At 41.2% G+C, this 14,343-nt stretch overlaps 1 protein-coding gene across 6 annotated transcripts in view; it reads left to right on the top strand.

The window, feature by feature from the left end:
- LOC123967102 (kinesin light chain 1-like) overlaps nt 1-13,796 on the top strand; it is a 17,672-nt gene extending 3,876 nt beyond the window's left edge. For 2 of the 6 annotated variants that reach the window (XM_046043127.1, XM_046043126.1), the window contains exons 6-16: nt 1,002-1,103; nt 1,633-1,806; nt 2,501-2,600; nt 3,929-3,981; nt 4,273-4,340; nt 4,514-4,622; nt 4,778-4,786; nt 5,047-5,199; nt 11,359-11,483; nt 11,984-12,041; nt 12,162-13,796. In XM_046043127.1, coding sequence (XP_045899083.1) covers nt 1,002-1,103; nt 1,633-1,806; nt 2,501-2,600; nt 3,929-3,981; nt 4,273-4,340; nt 4,514-4,622; nt 4,778-4,786; nt 5,047-5,199; nt 11,359-11,483; nt 11,984-12,041; nt 12,162-12,236 — 1,026 coding nt within the window. In that variant the 3' untranslated portion in view covers nt 12,237-13,796. Of the gene's footprint in view, nt 1-1,001; nt 1,104-1,632; nt 1,807-2,500; nt 2,601-3,928; nt 3,982-4,272; nt 4,341-4,513; nt 4,623-4,777; nt 4,787-5,046; nt 5,200-8,217; nt 10,332-11,358; nt 11,484-11,983; nt 12,042-12,161 lie in introns of those variants that run through there. The other 4 variants (XM_046043129.1, XM_046043128.1, XM_046043131.1 and 1 more) reach the window with 3 other exon arrangements.
- Nucleotides 13,797-14,343: the final 547 nt, after the last annotated feature.

Below are 14,343 nucleotides of genomic sequence, written 5' to 3'. Positions count from 1 at the left end.
AGAAATGTCTCCACATGGGAGCTTGAGCTGTTATTTTTTTCTGATCTTTCCACACAAATTGTGTCAATTTTGTCATTGCGTTGTCCTGTCTCTCTCTCTCACTCGTGCAGGGATCAGAACAAATACAAAGAGGCCGCCCATCTGCTCAACGACGCTCTGTCCATCCGGGAGAAAACCCTGGGCAGAGACCATCCCGCTGTAATAATAATAATAATAATAATCCTTATTTGTAGAGCACTTTTCAAAAACAAGTTACAAAGTGCTTTAACAAGTGTAAAGAACAAAGTGCTTTAACAAGTGTAAGACTACACTATTGCCACGGCAGACATATCTTCATGTGGACACTTCCCTGATTAGATGGATCAGATTAGTCATCCTCTGTTGGTTCATAATCTCTCAAAGACTCTGTCAACACAGAGGCAATAACCGCACGGGCTGCTGTATTTACTCAGTTCATCTCAGTCGGTATGGATTTTGTTCCAATATTAAGTATGGATTTTTAACCATACGCCTGCAGGCCCTAAAGGAATCAATCACAACTGCTCAGTATCTGCTCATACTTTCAGCATGAACCAAATCACAAAATCCCTGCAATCTGAATACAGCGACCAATGGCAAAACATTAAAATATTTTAAGTGTTTTGTTGCCTTTGTGAACAGATTTGTAAGAATCGATTTACATTGTGGCACCAGAACACCTCTTAAAGCATGAAGGAAGCTATTAAAGCACAGTGCCGGTCGCTGCAGCTCTGTGGGTTTTGCAGATCGCCTCATATTGTTTCTCTTGTCACTCAGTCCTGATCCTTTACACAGAATAATGAAACACACAAGGGCAGGTTACCATCCTGTGTAATCTAGGGGGCTTTGAGCTTTTTGAAAAGACTGCTTGATTGGATGTACACATTTTTATGACTATGATGGGTTAGACAGAAGTAAATTAAAATCTGATATCGTGAAAGTAAGTGGGCTTATTCAAGTTTTCTCCGTTTCTGTATGTCCAGGTTGCTGCAACACTGAACAACTTGGCCGTGCTGTATGGGAAGAGGGGGAAGTACAAGGAGGCTGAGCCTCTGTGTAAGAGGGCCCTGGAGATCAGAGAAAAGGTAGGCCATGTCCCTGGATTGCACCAGTAGAGCCGTCCTCAGCACTGCTATTGTGGCCTCATGTCAAGGATTAACCAGTGAACAATTAGCACATTGTAATAAACTAATTAACAGTGATAATATTTCCAAAATGTCAACCGGAGCTACTGTAACACCAGCGACTATAAATAGGGAAAATCAAATGATTTTCTTAAACTGTCTGTAAAGGTTCCGCAGGGGGGCCGCTCCTGTGTCGGGGGGAATAAGAGTTTAATTGAGAGCACAGCTGAAAATGGGTAGCGGGTGTGTAGCAGGGGAGTGAGGCAGAAGATAGGAGACATGACAAAGCTAGAAATCTCAGTAGGGTGCTATGAGTCTCTCTTTCTGTGAAAGCTCCATTCTGTACACTCTGTATTGATTAGCCAGCCTTTGATTAGATCTCTGCAGCAAGGCAAAGAAGGGAGAGATGCATGGGGAAAGCCAAATGCCCTGAGGCAGAGACACAAACTGAAATGTCAATTCAAAACACTTGCTTCTTGGTTTCCATCAGGTCCTGGGGAAGGACCACCCAGATGTTGCCAAACAGCTGAACAACCTGGCCCTGCTTTGTCAGAACCAGGGCAAGTACGAGGAGGTGGAGTACTACTACTGCCGTGCCCTGGAGATCTACGAGTGCAGGCTGGGCCCAGACGACGCCAATGTGGCCAAAACCAAGAACAACCTGGTGAGAGAGAAGTGACCACTAACATCAGCTGTGATTGTGCTTTTTTTTCACTCTTCCTTTCAAACCGTTTCATTTTAATAAACCATTCAAGAATTACAGTCCCTGTTGAGCTGTGAACGTACCAAGGTAAACGCTGTTTTATTGTGAGCAGACTCACTCACTTATTCTGGCAACATGAGCTTGGTCTCAATGCAGGGGCATTCAGTATTTACACTGTAGTGGCTCTCTGCCTGCAAAGCATCCACTTGACATGTCCTTGAAAACTTTTTTGTATTCAACTGATTTTCCTGGCTTTGCAAAACAGACACAGGCTTTTTAAAATCTAAAGTTATGAACAAACGCTAACTTAAATGTAATTTTAGACTTTCAGCGCATTTGTCGTAATCTTCAGATGTGTTTTATAGAACATCTTCGTTTCAGTTAGCATTGCTTATAGAGTACAAAGCCCGTCGTCCTTTGTCTGCTGCCTTGCTACTTGTAGCTCTCCAAAGGCTTTCCGTCCTGCTTCTGTGCTGCCTCACTGATGATGGAGAGGCTGTATGGAGACAGTGAGGGAGGCTCTGTGGTACTACATAATTTTTCACGAGTCACAGTGCACAGGAGAAATATGGAGGCAGACTGCTCCTGCTCTCTCAGGGTGCACACCGTGTTGATCCAACACTAAAATGGGCTTTCACTTCTCTGTATTCTTCAGGCGTCCTGCTTTCTCAAACAGGGGAAATACAAGGAGGCTGAGATTCTGTACAAAGAGATCCTGACTCGTGCTCATGAGAAAGAGTTTGGATCCGTTGATGGTAAGGCCTCCGTAGTATTATAAAATATATATAATTATAAAATTGTACAGTATAAGGCAGCACAAGGTTATTTCTATATTGCCATGGTGGAGATAAATTTATTTAATCAGGCTAGAAACAAGTGACTACAAAGTTTATACCAAGAAAATGGTGGTGGGTAACTTTAGACTGCCCTGCAGAATATGTAGATGGTTTTATTGTTATTTCTTACTTTCCTCCACCATTGTTTTATCTTCCGTCTACTGTTTGTCTCACACCAGCGAGCAGGGTCACTGATGGACAGATGGTTAAAAAGTGGACGATGTTCTAAGCAGAGTGCCAGCCTTCACCGTTCAGAGGACTCAAAGAAGCTAAACAAACTTTTTGAAGAAATAAAGAGTTTACTTTTCTGAAAGATGAACTTATGCAATTTCCTTCTCTTTTAGGTTTAAGATGAGCTTTTTTTTTGTTGCCTTTCCATCAGGGATTAGATTAACTGCTTTGAAAAGGGAATGGAAAGGAGTGGGCACAATGCTCTGCTCGCTCTTCCAGCAAAAGCATCTCATTTTACTGAGAGGGTTATTTATCATGCGTCAACTTGATAACCCTGCTCATATGTTTTTAAACCTGTTAGAGAGATGAAGGTTAAGGCGAAGCAGCATTAAGAACCAACAGCTCGAGTCCTTGGCAATAAAAAAGGTTTTATGTTCTATTACAAGTAGATAGTGTTAATTATCTTTTATAATTTGAAGGAGTTATAGTTTCTGTGTGTAGGTTTCAAAGGCATATTTAATGACTCTATAGCATGGTTATCTGTACGTTTTTAAGTGTGCTCATAGGATCTGAAAATGATACTTACATTGTTTCTTTTCACTATTTAAATTGCATCACCAGTATCTCCTTTCACTTGTTCAGGTTGTAGTCCAACAAAACAATTTAATGGTGCTTTTACATTGTTTTCTGTATTTAGATTTATTTAGAAATGTCCATGGAAAACATTAAATTCAAAACAAACACATGCTACTGTTATTACTCAGTTACATATTTTATCTGCCAGTCTTTATATTATTTACAACTGTCTTTAACAGTTAGCCAGTGTTTTCATATTTAAGGGTCACAACAGACTGTGGCTCATTTCTCATCCAGTGTCTGTGCCAGATCTCAGAAATCGACTTATAAACAAACAGTACCACTGATTTCACCATCTTAATCAGTAGGGTAAAATAGCAAGCTCAGCCTGCATCGCAAATATTTCATGATTGTTGACCGAGGTCAACCAGTTCATCTGTTTTCCAGTCCTGTTTTGTTATACTGTGTGTAGACCACCTCTCCTGTCTGTGTGTCTGCAGCGGAAAACAAGCCCATCTGGATGCATGCAGAGGAAAGAGAGGAGATGAGCAAGGTGAGGGCGTTGTGTAAGGGGGGGGGGGGGGGGGGGGGGGGGGGGGGGGGGGGGGGGGGGGGGGGAAACGCTGCAAATATAAATGTATGAAACGTGCCTAATGTAGGGTCGTGACATTGGTCTGTTCAGTTGACTTCCTGCAAAGTAAAATACAATCTGTGTTCACGCCATATAAGTCCCAGAGGGCATATTTTAGCTGTATGTAAACACAGGAAAAATGCGGCTGATCCAGCTCAAACCACCACTCCCCTTCACACTGTTTTCTTCCTCTGCTCCCTTTTTTACTTCCAGGGCAAGCACAGAGACAACACTCCATATGGGGAGTACGGAGGCTGGTACAAGGCCTGCAAAGTCAACAGGTGAGGCCAAGCGTGATAAGTGTTTTCAACTTAGTCATACATAGAGACACTCAGTAAAGTCTATTTATTGTTTTATAAGTGTATGGAGTCAATATATTCTGATTTTGGCTGCACCAAGTAGCTCCTCAAATTACCTTTTGGCTAAATATTGGTGTGTCTGTCTCTGTGTCCAGCCCTACAGTGAACACCACCCTGAGGAACCTGGGGGCCCTGTACCGCCGACAGGGCAAGCTAGAGGCTGCTGATACCCTTGAAGAGTGCGCTGTGAGGTCTCGCAAGCAGGTTGGCAGCCTTTCCTGAACTGAAAATTTCTGTTTCTACATGCAGTTGACTTTAAATTAGTTTCTGTTTTTGTAAATTCTTAAATATGTTCCCCGTGTTAGGATAGAAAATCTCATGATATTTCTTTCCCTTTCTCTACATTTCTATGGATCCAGAGCAACACAGTAAGTGGTTTGTCTCTAACTGATAGCACCCATAGAGCCACCACCTCTCTCCCTTAACATCACTCCCATCTCACAGTCATTTAAAATGTCCGGTTGTCTCTGTGATGCCACGGTGACAGTGAATGCATTAAAATAGACAGAAAACATAATAACCTCCATTTAACTTTGCACTCTCACCCATATCAATGAGCTAATGTCCACCTCCGAGCTAGTTCTAATTATGATTTGTTTGGGTCGTGTCTGTGTGTTATTCCCATCAGGGCATCGACCCCATCCACCAGACACGTGTGGTGGAGATCCTGAAGGATACAGAGGGCGACAGGCGGAGGAGCAGGGACAGCCTGACCAGCGTTAAGTATGAGAGCGGCTCTGAGACCGGCGAGGAAGTGAGTATGGGCGTCGAGTGGAACGGGGTGAGTACAAATCCACTATAGTCGAGTCAACATGGCCAGTGACCTCACTGGAAGAACAAGGTGATGATCATATTGTCACGGAGCGTGTGGACTGGTACAGAACATCCTACAAATGAAAAGAATTCTGAATAAAAGACGACCAGTGATTAGGAAGCAGGGTTTTTACATTTAACAGGAAGGTGGACGCCTGTACCTGAAGAAGAATTATTATTATGTTATGCTCACTTTTTTTTTGCAACATTTCAAAAGATCTCTTTAAATTAGCTTGACAATTGGATGAAATGGCTACTGTGGTCAAATTGCACAGAAGTACAGATCAGACCGTGTTACCTATTTTATGATGTCAGTGTTGATTATTATTAATTATTATATAAGTCCACATTTCACAACCTGATTTTTCACGAAATAATTTTAAGGCCCACCTTTTTTCAAAAAATAACCAGTGTAACCGCTGCTTATTCCCAGTTCATGGTTTGGCTGTTTATCTGTACCGGTCCATTACCGTCTTGTAGCCTTGTTCCTCTCACGAGGTTAACCTAGAAATCCCCTTTTGCAAAGCGTAAAGCTGATTGAGTGTCTTGGCATGTTGACGTGTTGTTTTTGACAGCATGTGAGTTTGCCTTGGATTAGATGTTCATGTTATTGTTGTTCATTGCTTGACAATGAAGTCCTAGCGTCTCGTTGTAATAACTGGTTGTTTTGCTGGCGATGCTTCTGCACAAGTGGAGCGGTAACAACAAAAAAAGGCACAAGCTCATTCTGTGGCACCCTGGCGGCATATTAAATATTTATTTGCTCATGTGGGACTCTCTGAGAGACAGCCTATCTAAATCCTTATTTGGATGTCCCATGATTCCACCATTAAACACAATTAATAGGGTTACCAATATCCTTGATCCTTGAACTGGGCGGTTGGTATGTAATGATTCATCCTGCTGTTATTGCCTCATTATATCATCCACCCTGGTTGTGGCTCAACAATCATTAGTGTCATTTCACTGCAGGGCTTTTTATTTCTGCAATGTTTCTCATTGGACTTGTCACCCCTCTTCTCTTTAAAGAAGTCAGTGCTGAGAATACGATATTCAGTGTAGCGGGGTGAAAGCAGCTAACTAGCTCAAAGAAGCCCTCTGGTAAAAGCTTACATAAGCCAGAGTGCAGGATTGTGCCAGCAGAGATGCCCTTGCCTATGCCTGAGCCTGTGCCTTTGCCTCTCCCCTCTCTTAAGTGCAGCCACGCCCTTCACTGCACCAACCCAGTCCAAACATGCATGTAGCAATGCCAGCCTGCCGGGCTCACCCTTAACATGCACACTAACGGGGCCGTGTGTGTGTGTTCACTGTGTTTTCACATTGTTAAGGAATGTCTGTTAACCCTGACGCCTGCTGCTGCCTCTGAGTAACATCATGTTTGAAAAGGTGGGGTTTTGTTTGCTGGCTGCTGCGTGAATGTGAGTGCTGTGAACACAGGTTCACACGCCATAACCCAAGCTACTCAAAACCGCTGCAAAATTCACTCCCAACAAAGGCAACGTGTATCCATCGGAGCATGCACCTGTTTGTCTTTGAAACATGTGACGGCATGCAGGATGACTGCTGGGTGTCTGCTCGCATTTCATCGTCCAAGTCACGACCATTGCGCTAGAAGTTAAATTCACACAGTCAGAACGGAAAAAAGATTAATTTGTCGCAAACCTTTTTGAGCTTTTGACTAAAAACATTTTTTTAACAACTTCCATCAATCCATTCATTTACAAAACCGCAAACACAGCTTGGCTCTCTTCTGTTTTCGAAATAAGCAAGTAAAGGACTGTCTGCTTCTCTGTAGACATTTGCTGAGCGATAATGTGAAAGGCACATCAGAAGTATCGCTCACCTGCTGAATATGTATACGTCTTCCCTCTGCTCTCAGAAAGTCTGATATGAGGCGACAGGAACATTTACGGTTTACATACTCACACAGCTGATCTGAACAGTTCACTTAAGAACTAGGTATTTGAATCAATGCCTGCTGTTTCATTATTACATCATTTTAGATGGGACTAACTTAAGTGACACTTTACAGGAGCTCATTTACTTTGTTTGTTGTTGAACAAGTAATGCTGAAGAGATGAGCTGCCAGCTCTTTAAAATGCACAATTTGACGTCTAAGTGTGTGTGTGTGTGTGTGTGTGTGTCTGTTACGTGCTCGCTGCTTCAGTGTGCTGCCTGCTAGTCTGCATGCTTTCTAGATTTCATCCTTTTGCCTTTTTCTGCGTGTCACTAACCCACTCCCTCGTTGATCACTCTTGCCTTGACAACCAATCAGCCTTTCAATCAAAGTTCCTTTTCTCACTCAGTGGATTGTACTCTCCCTCTTCAACTCTCACTCCACACAATACGCTTGGGTGGGTTGGTATATAGTTACATAATAACTAGGCTAGATAATTAGTCTCTTTTAGGGAGCATAGGACCAGCCGAGGCTAGAATAGAAGGGTTAAGATAATCATGAAAAGATTAAAGTTTTCATCAGTCAGCAGATTCAAATTTTGCTTTAGGCAGTGTTTTTTATCTTGTTATGGTTTATGCAGGGTTTCTGGGTTCAAAATGCTATATAGAGATTTTCACAGTGTCAGTCCCTCTCATCATCAGTCTATATTAGTATACCCGTTTCAGTGCTGATGCTTGCAGCTGTCCCTACGTCTGCAGTGCACAGTCATTGGCTGGTTGCAGTGTGCCAAGTACAGACTTCCTGGTACTCTGAGAGGAAAGAAAAGCTGAGTCACGCTGACTGCAACCACCAAACTTCTACTGCAGCATTTTGTTTGTGTAGGATCCCTCAACTTTAACCAGACCCCAAGCTGCAGTTTTAAATTTAGTAAACAATGTGCAGTTAAAATCAGAATAGTGCAGTGAAGTGTGGAAAAAGGGATGAAGCTTAGAATTATGCGTAGGTGTGTAGCGTAGGAAGCCCAACCCAAAGCTCTTAATCTTACAATGTGTGCCGTTTTTGTCTGTTTCTCTCTTTCTCTTTTGTCAGGCCTAAGCCATCAAGATTATTCCTCCATCCTTCTCTCCTTCCCCAACACAATAGCAAAAGGATGCGTGTTGTCGTTCTCCTCCCCCCACCCCCCCCACCCCCCGGCCTTCTCTGTCCCACCAAACCAACAGCTCCTCTACCATTCCCGGTGCCCCCTCCGGCAGAGACTCAGAAAGCCCGCTCCTGGTTGTCACCTCTGTCCCATGTTCATCTGACAACTGCTGGGACGTTTGGTCTTCTCCCCTCTCTCTTTTCTTTCTCTCTCTCTCTCCTTTCCTCTCACTAACCCCCGTGTCGTCCACCATTTTCAGACATCGTTACGACTCTTTCTCTCACTTAACATTAAAAAAAAAAAAAAGAAGTCATCATGTGTGTGAAATCTTTTCCTGTGAGGAAGTCACTCGCACATTTATTCCTCTCTCCAACAGCCATTTGTAATTTTTCATAGGTGCATAGTAAATTTATTTGGCTAGATAGTGGAGCAGGAAAAGTTATTTATTGAAAGAAAAACCGAAATAATTAAAGATTTTGAGGATTGGTGCCACCTTTTGACGGCAGCCTTGGCTCCAGACATCACTCCCAACGCACAGTCCGATAAAACGGTCACTATGGAGTCTCAGTATATAACAAAATAGTTCATTTCCACTGTTGCTCTGCATTGGTCTCACTCTGAATAGTTGTCGCCTTCAGCACCCGCAGTCTGTTTCTACAACAAGTGAAAGTTGACTTCAAAGCTAGCTTCCATACAGGTGCCTGTATTTAGCCATAATAGTAACTTTGGGGGGGGGTATTTTGTTTTAATGTCTGTTTTTGTTGCCATTACATTTGTGTTTTGTTTTTAACCAATGTGAGAATGAGATCAAACATGCCTGAACAGTCTGGAAAGAAATGGTACAGTGTAGTTTCACATGCTAATCAAAATATGTCAATTCTTTTGAACTTCTGCGGCCTAGTTGGCGGGAACCGAGAAGGGAGCGTTGCTATTTTTGTTTTTATAGATATATTTCCTTTTTTGAATTTCAGTTTTTATATAGTTTTGTTTACATTTTTTAAACAATGATTATTTTGTGGCTGAATATTAAGGCAGTAGTTTGTCAGCAATGCCATACTGTTTCCTGTTGTGAAAGACCAGAACGGCCGACGTCAGTTCGGCAAATTGATCAGATCACAGTAAACTCTTGTTGTTAGGTAATATATTTTCTAGTTGCTCTCGCTGGCTTCAGTGTCCTTGGCACAATACGTACACATTAGCCTGCGTTTACAAAGGGAATTAGCGACACTGGCTGATGCTGTAAAGCCAATATGGCAGCAGAGACCAACTGGAAGATCTAGCACAGAAACGGGCCACCTGAGAGATTGCTTAAATAATGATAGAAATAAAATAAAGGCTGTAATAAATACCCAGAATTGCCTTTTATTTGTTTGTGTAGGAGTAGAAGCTAGTGTTATAATTCAAAGGAAGCCTGGATTCCACAGTAGTTTTAGTGTGTATTTGTGTGTGTTTTGGTGGTACAGTCACAGTGCCCTCTCTGGCTGTGGATACTGTATTTTGAACACAAAGCTTAATGGGGTGTGTTGCCTTTTTCTTACACAGTTGTTTGCATATAAACATTGTCACTTTGGCCAATCCTGTTTTTAAGTACAGTGCGAGTATTTCCCTCAAGATCATGTTATTTCAGATGTTTTAACTTGCTGAATGTAAAATGACTTTAACTTGGAAGTGTAATTGTAGGCTGTATTATTTATAGATTTGACAAGTGCATTCACTATACGGCTTTTTCAGTATGCTACTTGCCTTGATTCTTCATTCCTTCCAATGAGTACTCCTATACTTCTAATGCAACTCAAAAAACTCAAAATGTGCAAAATAACTGACTATGTTCATCACATAATTATGACAATATTGTTGTGTTAGTGGAATGCTTATTTATTGAACTGTCTATCCTTGACATATATAGTGTGACTTCAGTTTCCTAAAGTGGAAGAACATAAATGGTAAGGTCTATAAGCACTATCTTAGAAAGTAGGACTGCATTATATTTACCATTCTGCATTGTGAAGATTATTGCATCAACACTTGTTGGTATTCTCAAATAAAGTTTTTCATTTGTGAAGTTTTGTCTTTTCTCTGCATCGGATGGAGATGTCTGTATTACTGTCAGTAGAAAAAGATTCTTGTATGTTTCATCTCTAGTGGCGGCTGCAGAACCACCCAGTGGAACAAATATTAAGTCTTTGGCAAATACATATCCTCAGTTCCCCCTGCTGGTGATAAGCATGTGTTGCATAATGATGATCATACCTCAAAAACAGTTTAGATAGTATTTCATTAGGGTTCCTGCTGCCAAAGCCAGAGGAAGGTACACATACAGTGCTTACTGGTTGGTTAATAATTAAAACACACTATGTAGGCTAGCTGGTATGTGACAAACAGCTAAAATGAATGGATGGATGGACAAATTATTGTAACATGGTAAAAAAGCTTAGAGTTGGTTGATTATTTTTGCTATCATTTAATCTGCCAGGTAAATTTCTTGATAAATTGAGTAATCATTTGTTCTATAAATAGTCAGAATATAATGACAAATGTCATTCTGAAGTCCAAGGTGACGCGGTCACTTGGCTTGTTTGTTCCAACCAGCAGACCAAACCCCAAAGATATTCAGTTTACTGTCACAAAAGACAGAAATGTAGCAAATCGTCCAACTAAGATTCTTAAACTGAGTCATGTTTGGGTATTTTGCTTTAAGATGACACAAGTGATTTCTCAATTATCAGAATAGTTGCTCAATAATCATTTAGGTTCTACTTACTGTAGATGGAAAAACAACACATAACCATTGGACCACAGTTGATTCTAATGGTATAACTGTTAAAAGGTGCATTTGCTTGATGGTTACAGGATGATAATGATGAAAATGACGTTGAAAGATCAGCTATCAGAAAATGAAATGGTGCTAGTTTTGCGTGCTATCAATACCATTGCACGTATTTACAGATAAATATTATATAAAGCCATCCATAACAGAGCTGGCCTACACAACAACTAATGCAAAACACAAATATGCATCTGCAAATGTAGAGCTAAAGAAGAGTTCTTCAGAGCGGAGAGGATGGGTTGATGATTGTGTGTGTCTGCAGGACGGCAGTGGAGCCCTCCAGCGCAGCGGCTCTCTGGGGAAGCTCAGGGACGTTTTACGTCGCAGCAGCGAGCTGCTGGTGAAAAAACTGCAGGGCAACGGACCGCCTGAACCTCGCAGCACCAAGTAAGAACAGACAAATTACCCGGTTACGATGGCTTGCAGGCATTTAAAGCAAATTATACTTTTATTGAAGTTTACTGAACATTTTGCCTTGTATTTTGGCCAGCCTAAGGCACACCTGTGCAATACCCATGCTGTCTGATCAGCATCTTGATATGCCACACCTGTGAGGTGGATGGATTAGCTCTGCAAAGGAGAAGTGCTCACTAACACAGGTTTTGACAGATTTGTGAATAATATTTGAGAAATAGGCCTTTTGTGTACACAGAGAAAGTCTTAGATCTTTGAGTTCAACTCATGATGAATGGGGGCAAAAACAAAAGTGTTGCGTTTATAATTTTGTTCAGTGTTGTATTTAATGTCTTTGGAATGCAGACTGTGTAATGGATTCTCAGGTGATGACTTTTCCCAAAGTACATTCCAAGTAGTTTGGAAATTTATTTTGTACCTGTGCCCTGATCTCACACACTGTATTAACATTATTTTCTTACTTTGTTCAACAGCATGAAGCGAGCTGCTTCTTTGAATTACCTAAACAAAACCAGTGATGACCCATTCCAGGTGAGGGACAGTGTGTTTTTTAAATTGTATTGAATTTTTTGCTATATTATCGTAAAATGTTACGTTTTACATTTCTTAATTTCCTACCCCTCTCGTATCTTCTGTGTATGTCTTTGTCAGACTCGCGGAGGAAGTAATTTCAGGGAGAGCCGCGGCCTGAGCTCCAGCACTGTGGATCTCTACACTGCAAACTGAGCGGCAAGCGGGCAGGTAGCTTTCTAACAGCTGATCTGTTCCCCGACCCAAAGAGCCTCCTTCCTCTTGGCTCATTCTCAGAGTCCCAATGATCACCAACAACACTACCAGACTGCTTCAGCCCCCCTTCCCCACACACCCTTTTTCTGCCTGTCAGCATCTGATCCAAAGACCCATTTCCTCCAAATCCAGACCCAAAGACATTTCCAGTCATTGAAACATAAACGTACATAACTGGTATGTTTTTTTTCCCCAGTTTGTTTTTAAATATAAGTTGTTGCTTTTTGGTCTTCCAGAGGCATGTAGCTGTCTGTTTCCCTCATCATGTTCCTAATATTGTTTTCGCCTCAGTGCCTCCCAAATGTGGCCAAGAAAACATACCTCATCCTCCTTGTTCATTATCACTGTGACTCCGCACTTTCACTTCATCTGTTGCCAAAATGTCACCTGTTCTGGTATAATTCTCCTTATGTTGTTTAAATTTGAGATGTTTGTGTCTTCCTGTGCCATTCATTGTCGTAGTAGTGTAGATCAGATTATTTTCTTCATGTAAAAAAAAGTTTGCTCCAAAAATAGAAATATAAAAAATAGTTCAGTTTGGTTTAAGATGATGTGATGTAAAGGTGACATGATTATACTGTTTAAATTAATAATTTAAATTTTAATGGTTACACGTTTTGCCTGTTGAGATTTATTTACAATGCCAGGTGTTGGTTAAAGCTTTGGGAGACGGAGTGAAATATTTATCCTGCTGACATGCGTCATGTGACTTGTTTGGGATAAGCTTTTTTTTTTCCCTACACAGTTTTTCAAAACTATGTAAACAGGCTGCTTTGTTTTCCTGCACAAGTTTCTCTCCCATTGCAGAGAAGACACAGGAACAATCTCTAGAGTCATTTGTGGTCTCTGAGTGCTGAAAAACACAACCATGAAGATGTTTAAATTGTATATAAAACAACGGGAGGCTGAACTGGGTTGCTTAATTCATCCTGGTCATCCTGAATGATCTCTGGTGCCAATGCAAGACTCACCTGCAGGATGGCTGTTTCTCTGGATTTCAGCCAACCTCTGCGGGTTTTGAGCTGCCAACGTTGAGCACATCTCCTAGTGTTGTTTACAGTGATTGAGATGTGTGATACATGTCTAGATTCCTACTTTGTGAAAATTATAGATTTTGCACAATACTCGGATGTCTTCCGTCTTTGATTGCATTTTTCTTTAGTAAAGCTATTCAGAAGAACTGGACTGTCTTGTAATTATTCTTGACTTGGTTTTGGGGTTTTTTTGTTTTACGTATGCATCTGTGTTTTTGTTTTCATCCTTTGTAATACATGTATAAAACAGAAAATGATCATATATTCACAAATCATTTAATTCCTCGTCAGGACATATAGCAGGAATAATTAGTTTAGGTTCATAATCGGTCATTGTTGGTAAGAATTGAATGTGCATCTGTTTTGATCTGATTCTTAAACAATCCTATGTCATAAATATTGTCTAATAACACATCAAAACCACTGTCCAATATGATTCAGAAATAAAACCAACAATTTTCTATCATTGTTGTGTTTTTGTAATTTTTTGTGGCTGATGTGAGGAATCCCTACAGGCCTTGAAAATATGTTTCTGGTTAAAGAAAAACTTCCAAACCTGCAGATAATAATGCAGTGAATTCCACCAAGCCTGATCTAATACGCCAGTGTCTTAAGTAAGTGTGGGAACCCTGTGATCACCGATGCCTTGCCAAGATGTGATGCGTCTCCCAGAGTTTTCCCCTCCTCCTGGTAGAAGTCAGCCCGGGGTTTCTCCGCTCAGTGGTAATCCCTCAGTGTGTCACAGCTTTAATGTGGAGCCTCAACCCTTCAGAAACTCTTGAGAGCTTTGCCTTAATGGATCTGAGGATGGTTTTGTTCTACAGAGAGCTGTCAGGCTCCTTCTCCAAGTTGTCTTGGAAGCAAACAAGTCATTAGTGCATGAGAGTTGACACCATGCCCTCAGCAACTTCAAATAAAAGAAGTGTGCAGGTTTTTGCTCTTCCTTCCTATTGAAGCATTCCTGTTTCTTCTCAAGTTAGGAATTCATAGAGAGTAAGGTAAGTGACGTATCC

This window comes from Micropterus dolomieu, unplaced genomic scaffold (genome assembly GCF_021292245.1).
Source record: "Micropterus dolomieu isolate WLL.071019.BEF.003 ecotype Adirondacks unplaced genomic scaffold, ASM2129224v1 scaffold_27, whole genome shotgun sequence".
In the NCBI taxonomy this organism is placed as follows: Eukaryota; Metazoa; Chordata; class Actinopteri; order Centrarchiformes; family Centrarchidae; genus Micropterus; species Micropterus dolomieu.
Note: the sequence above shows the minus strand (reverse complement) of the source record. Positions and strands in the feature narration are given on the sequence as shown.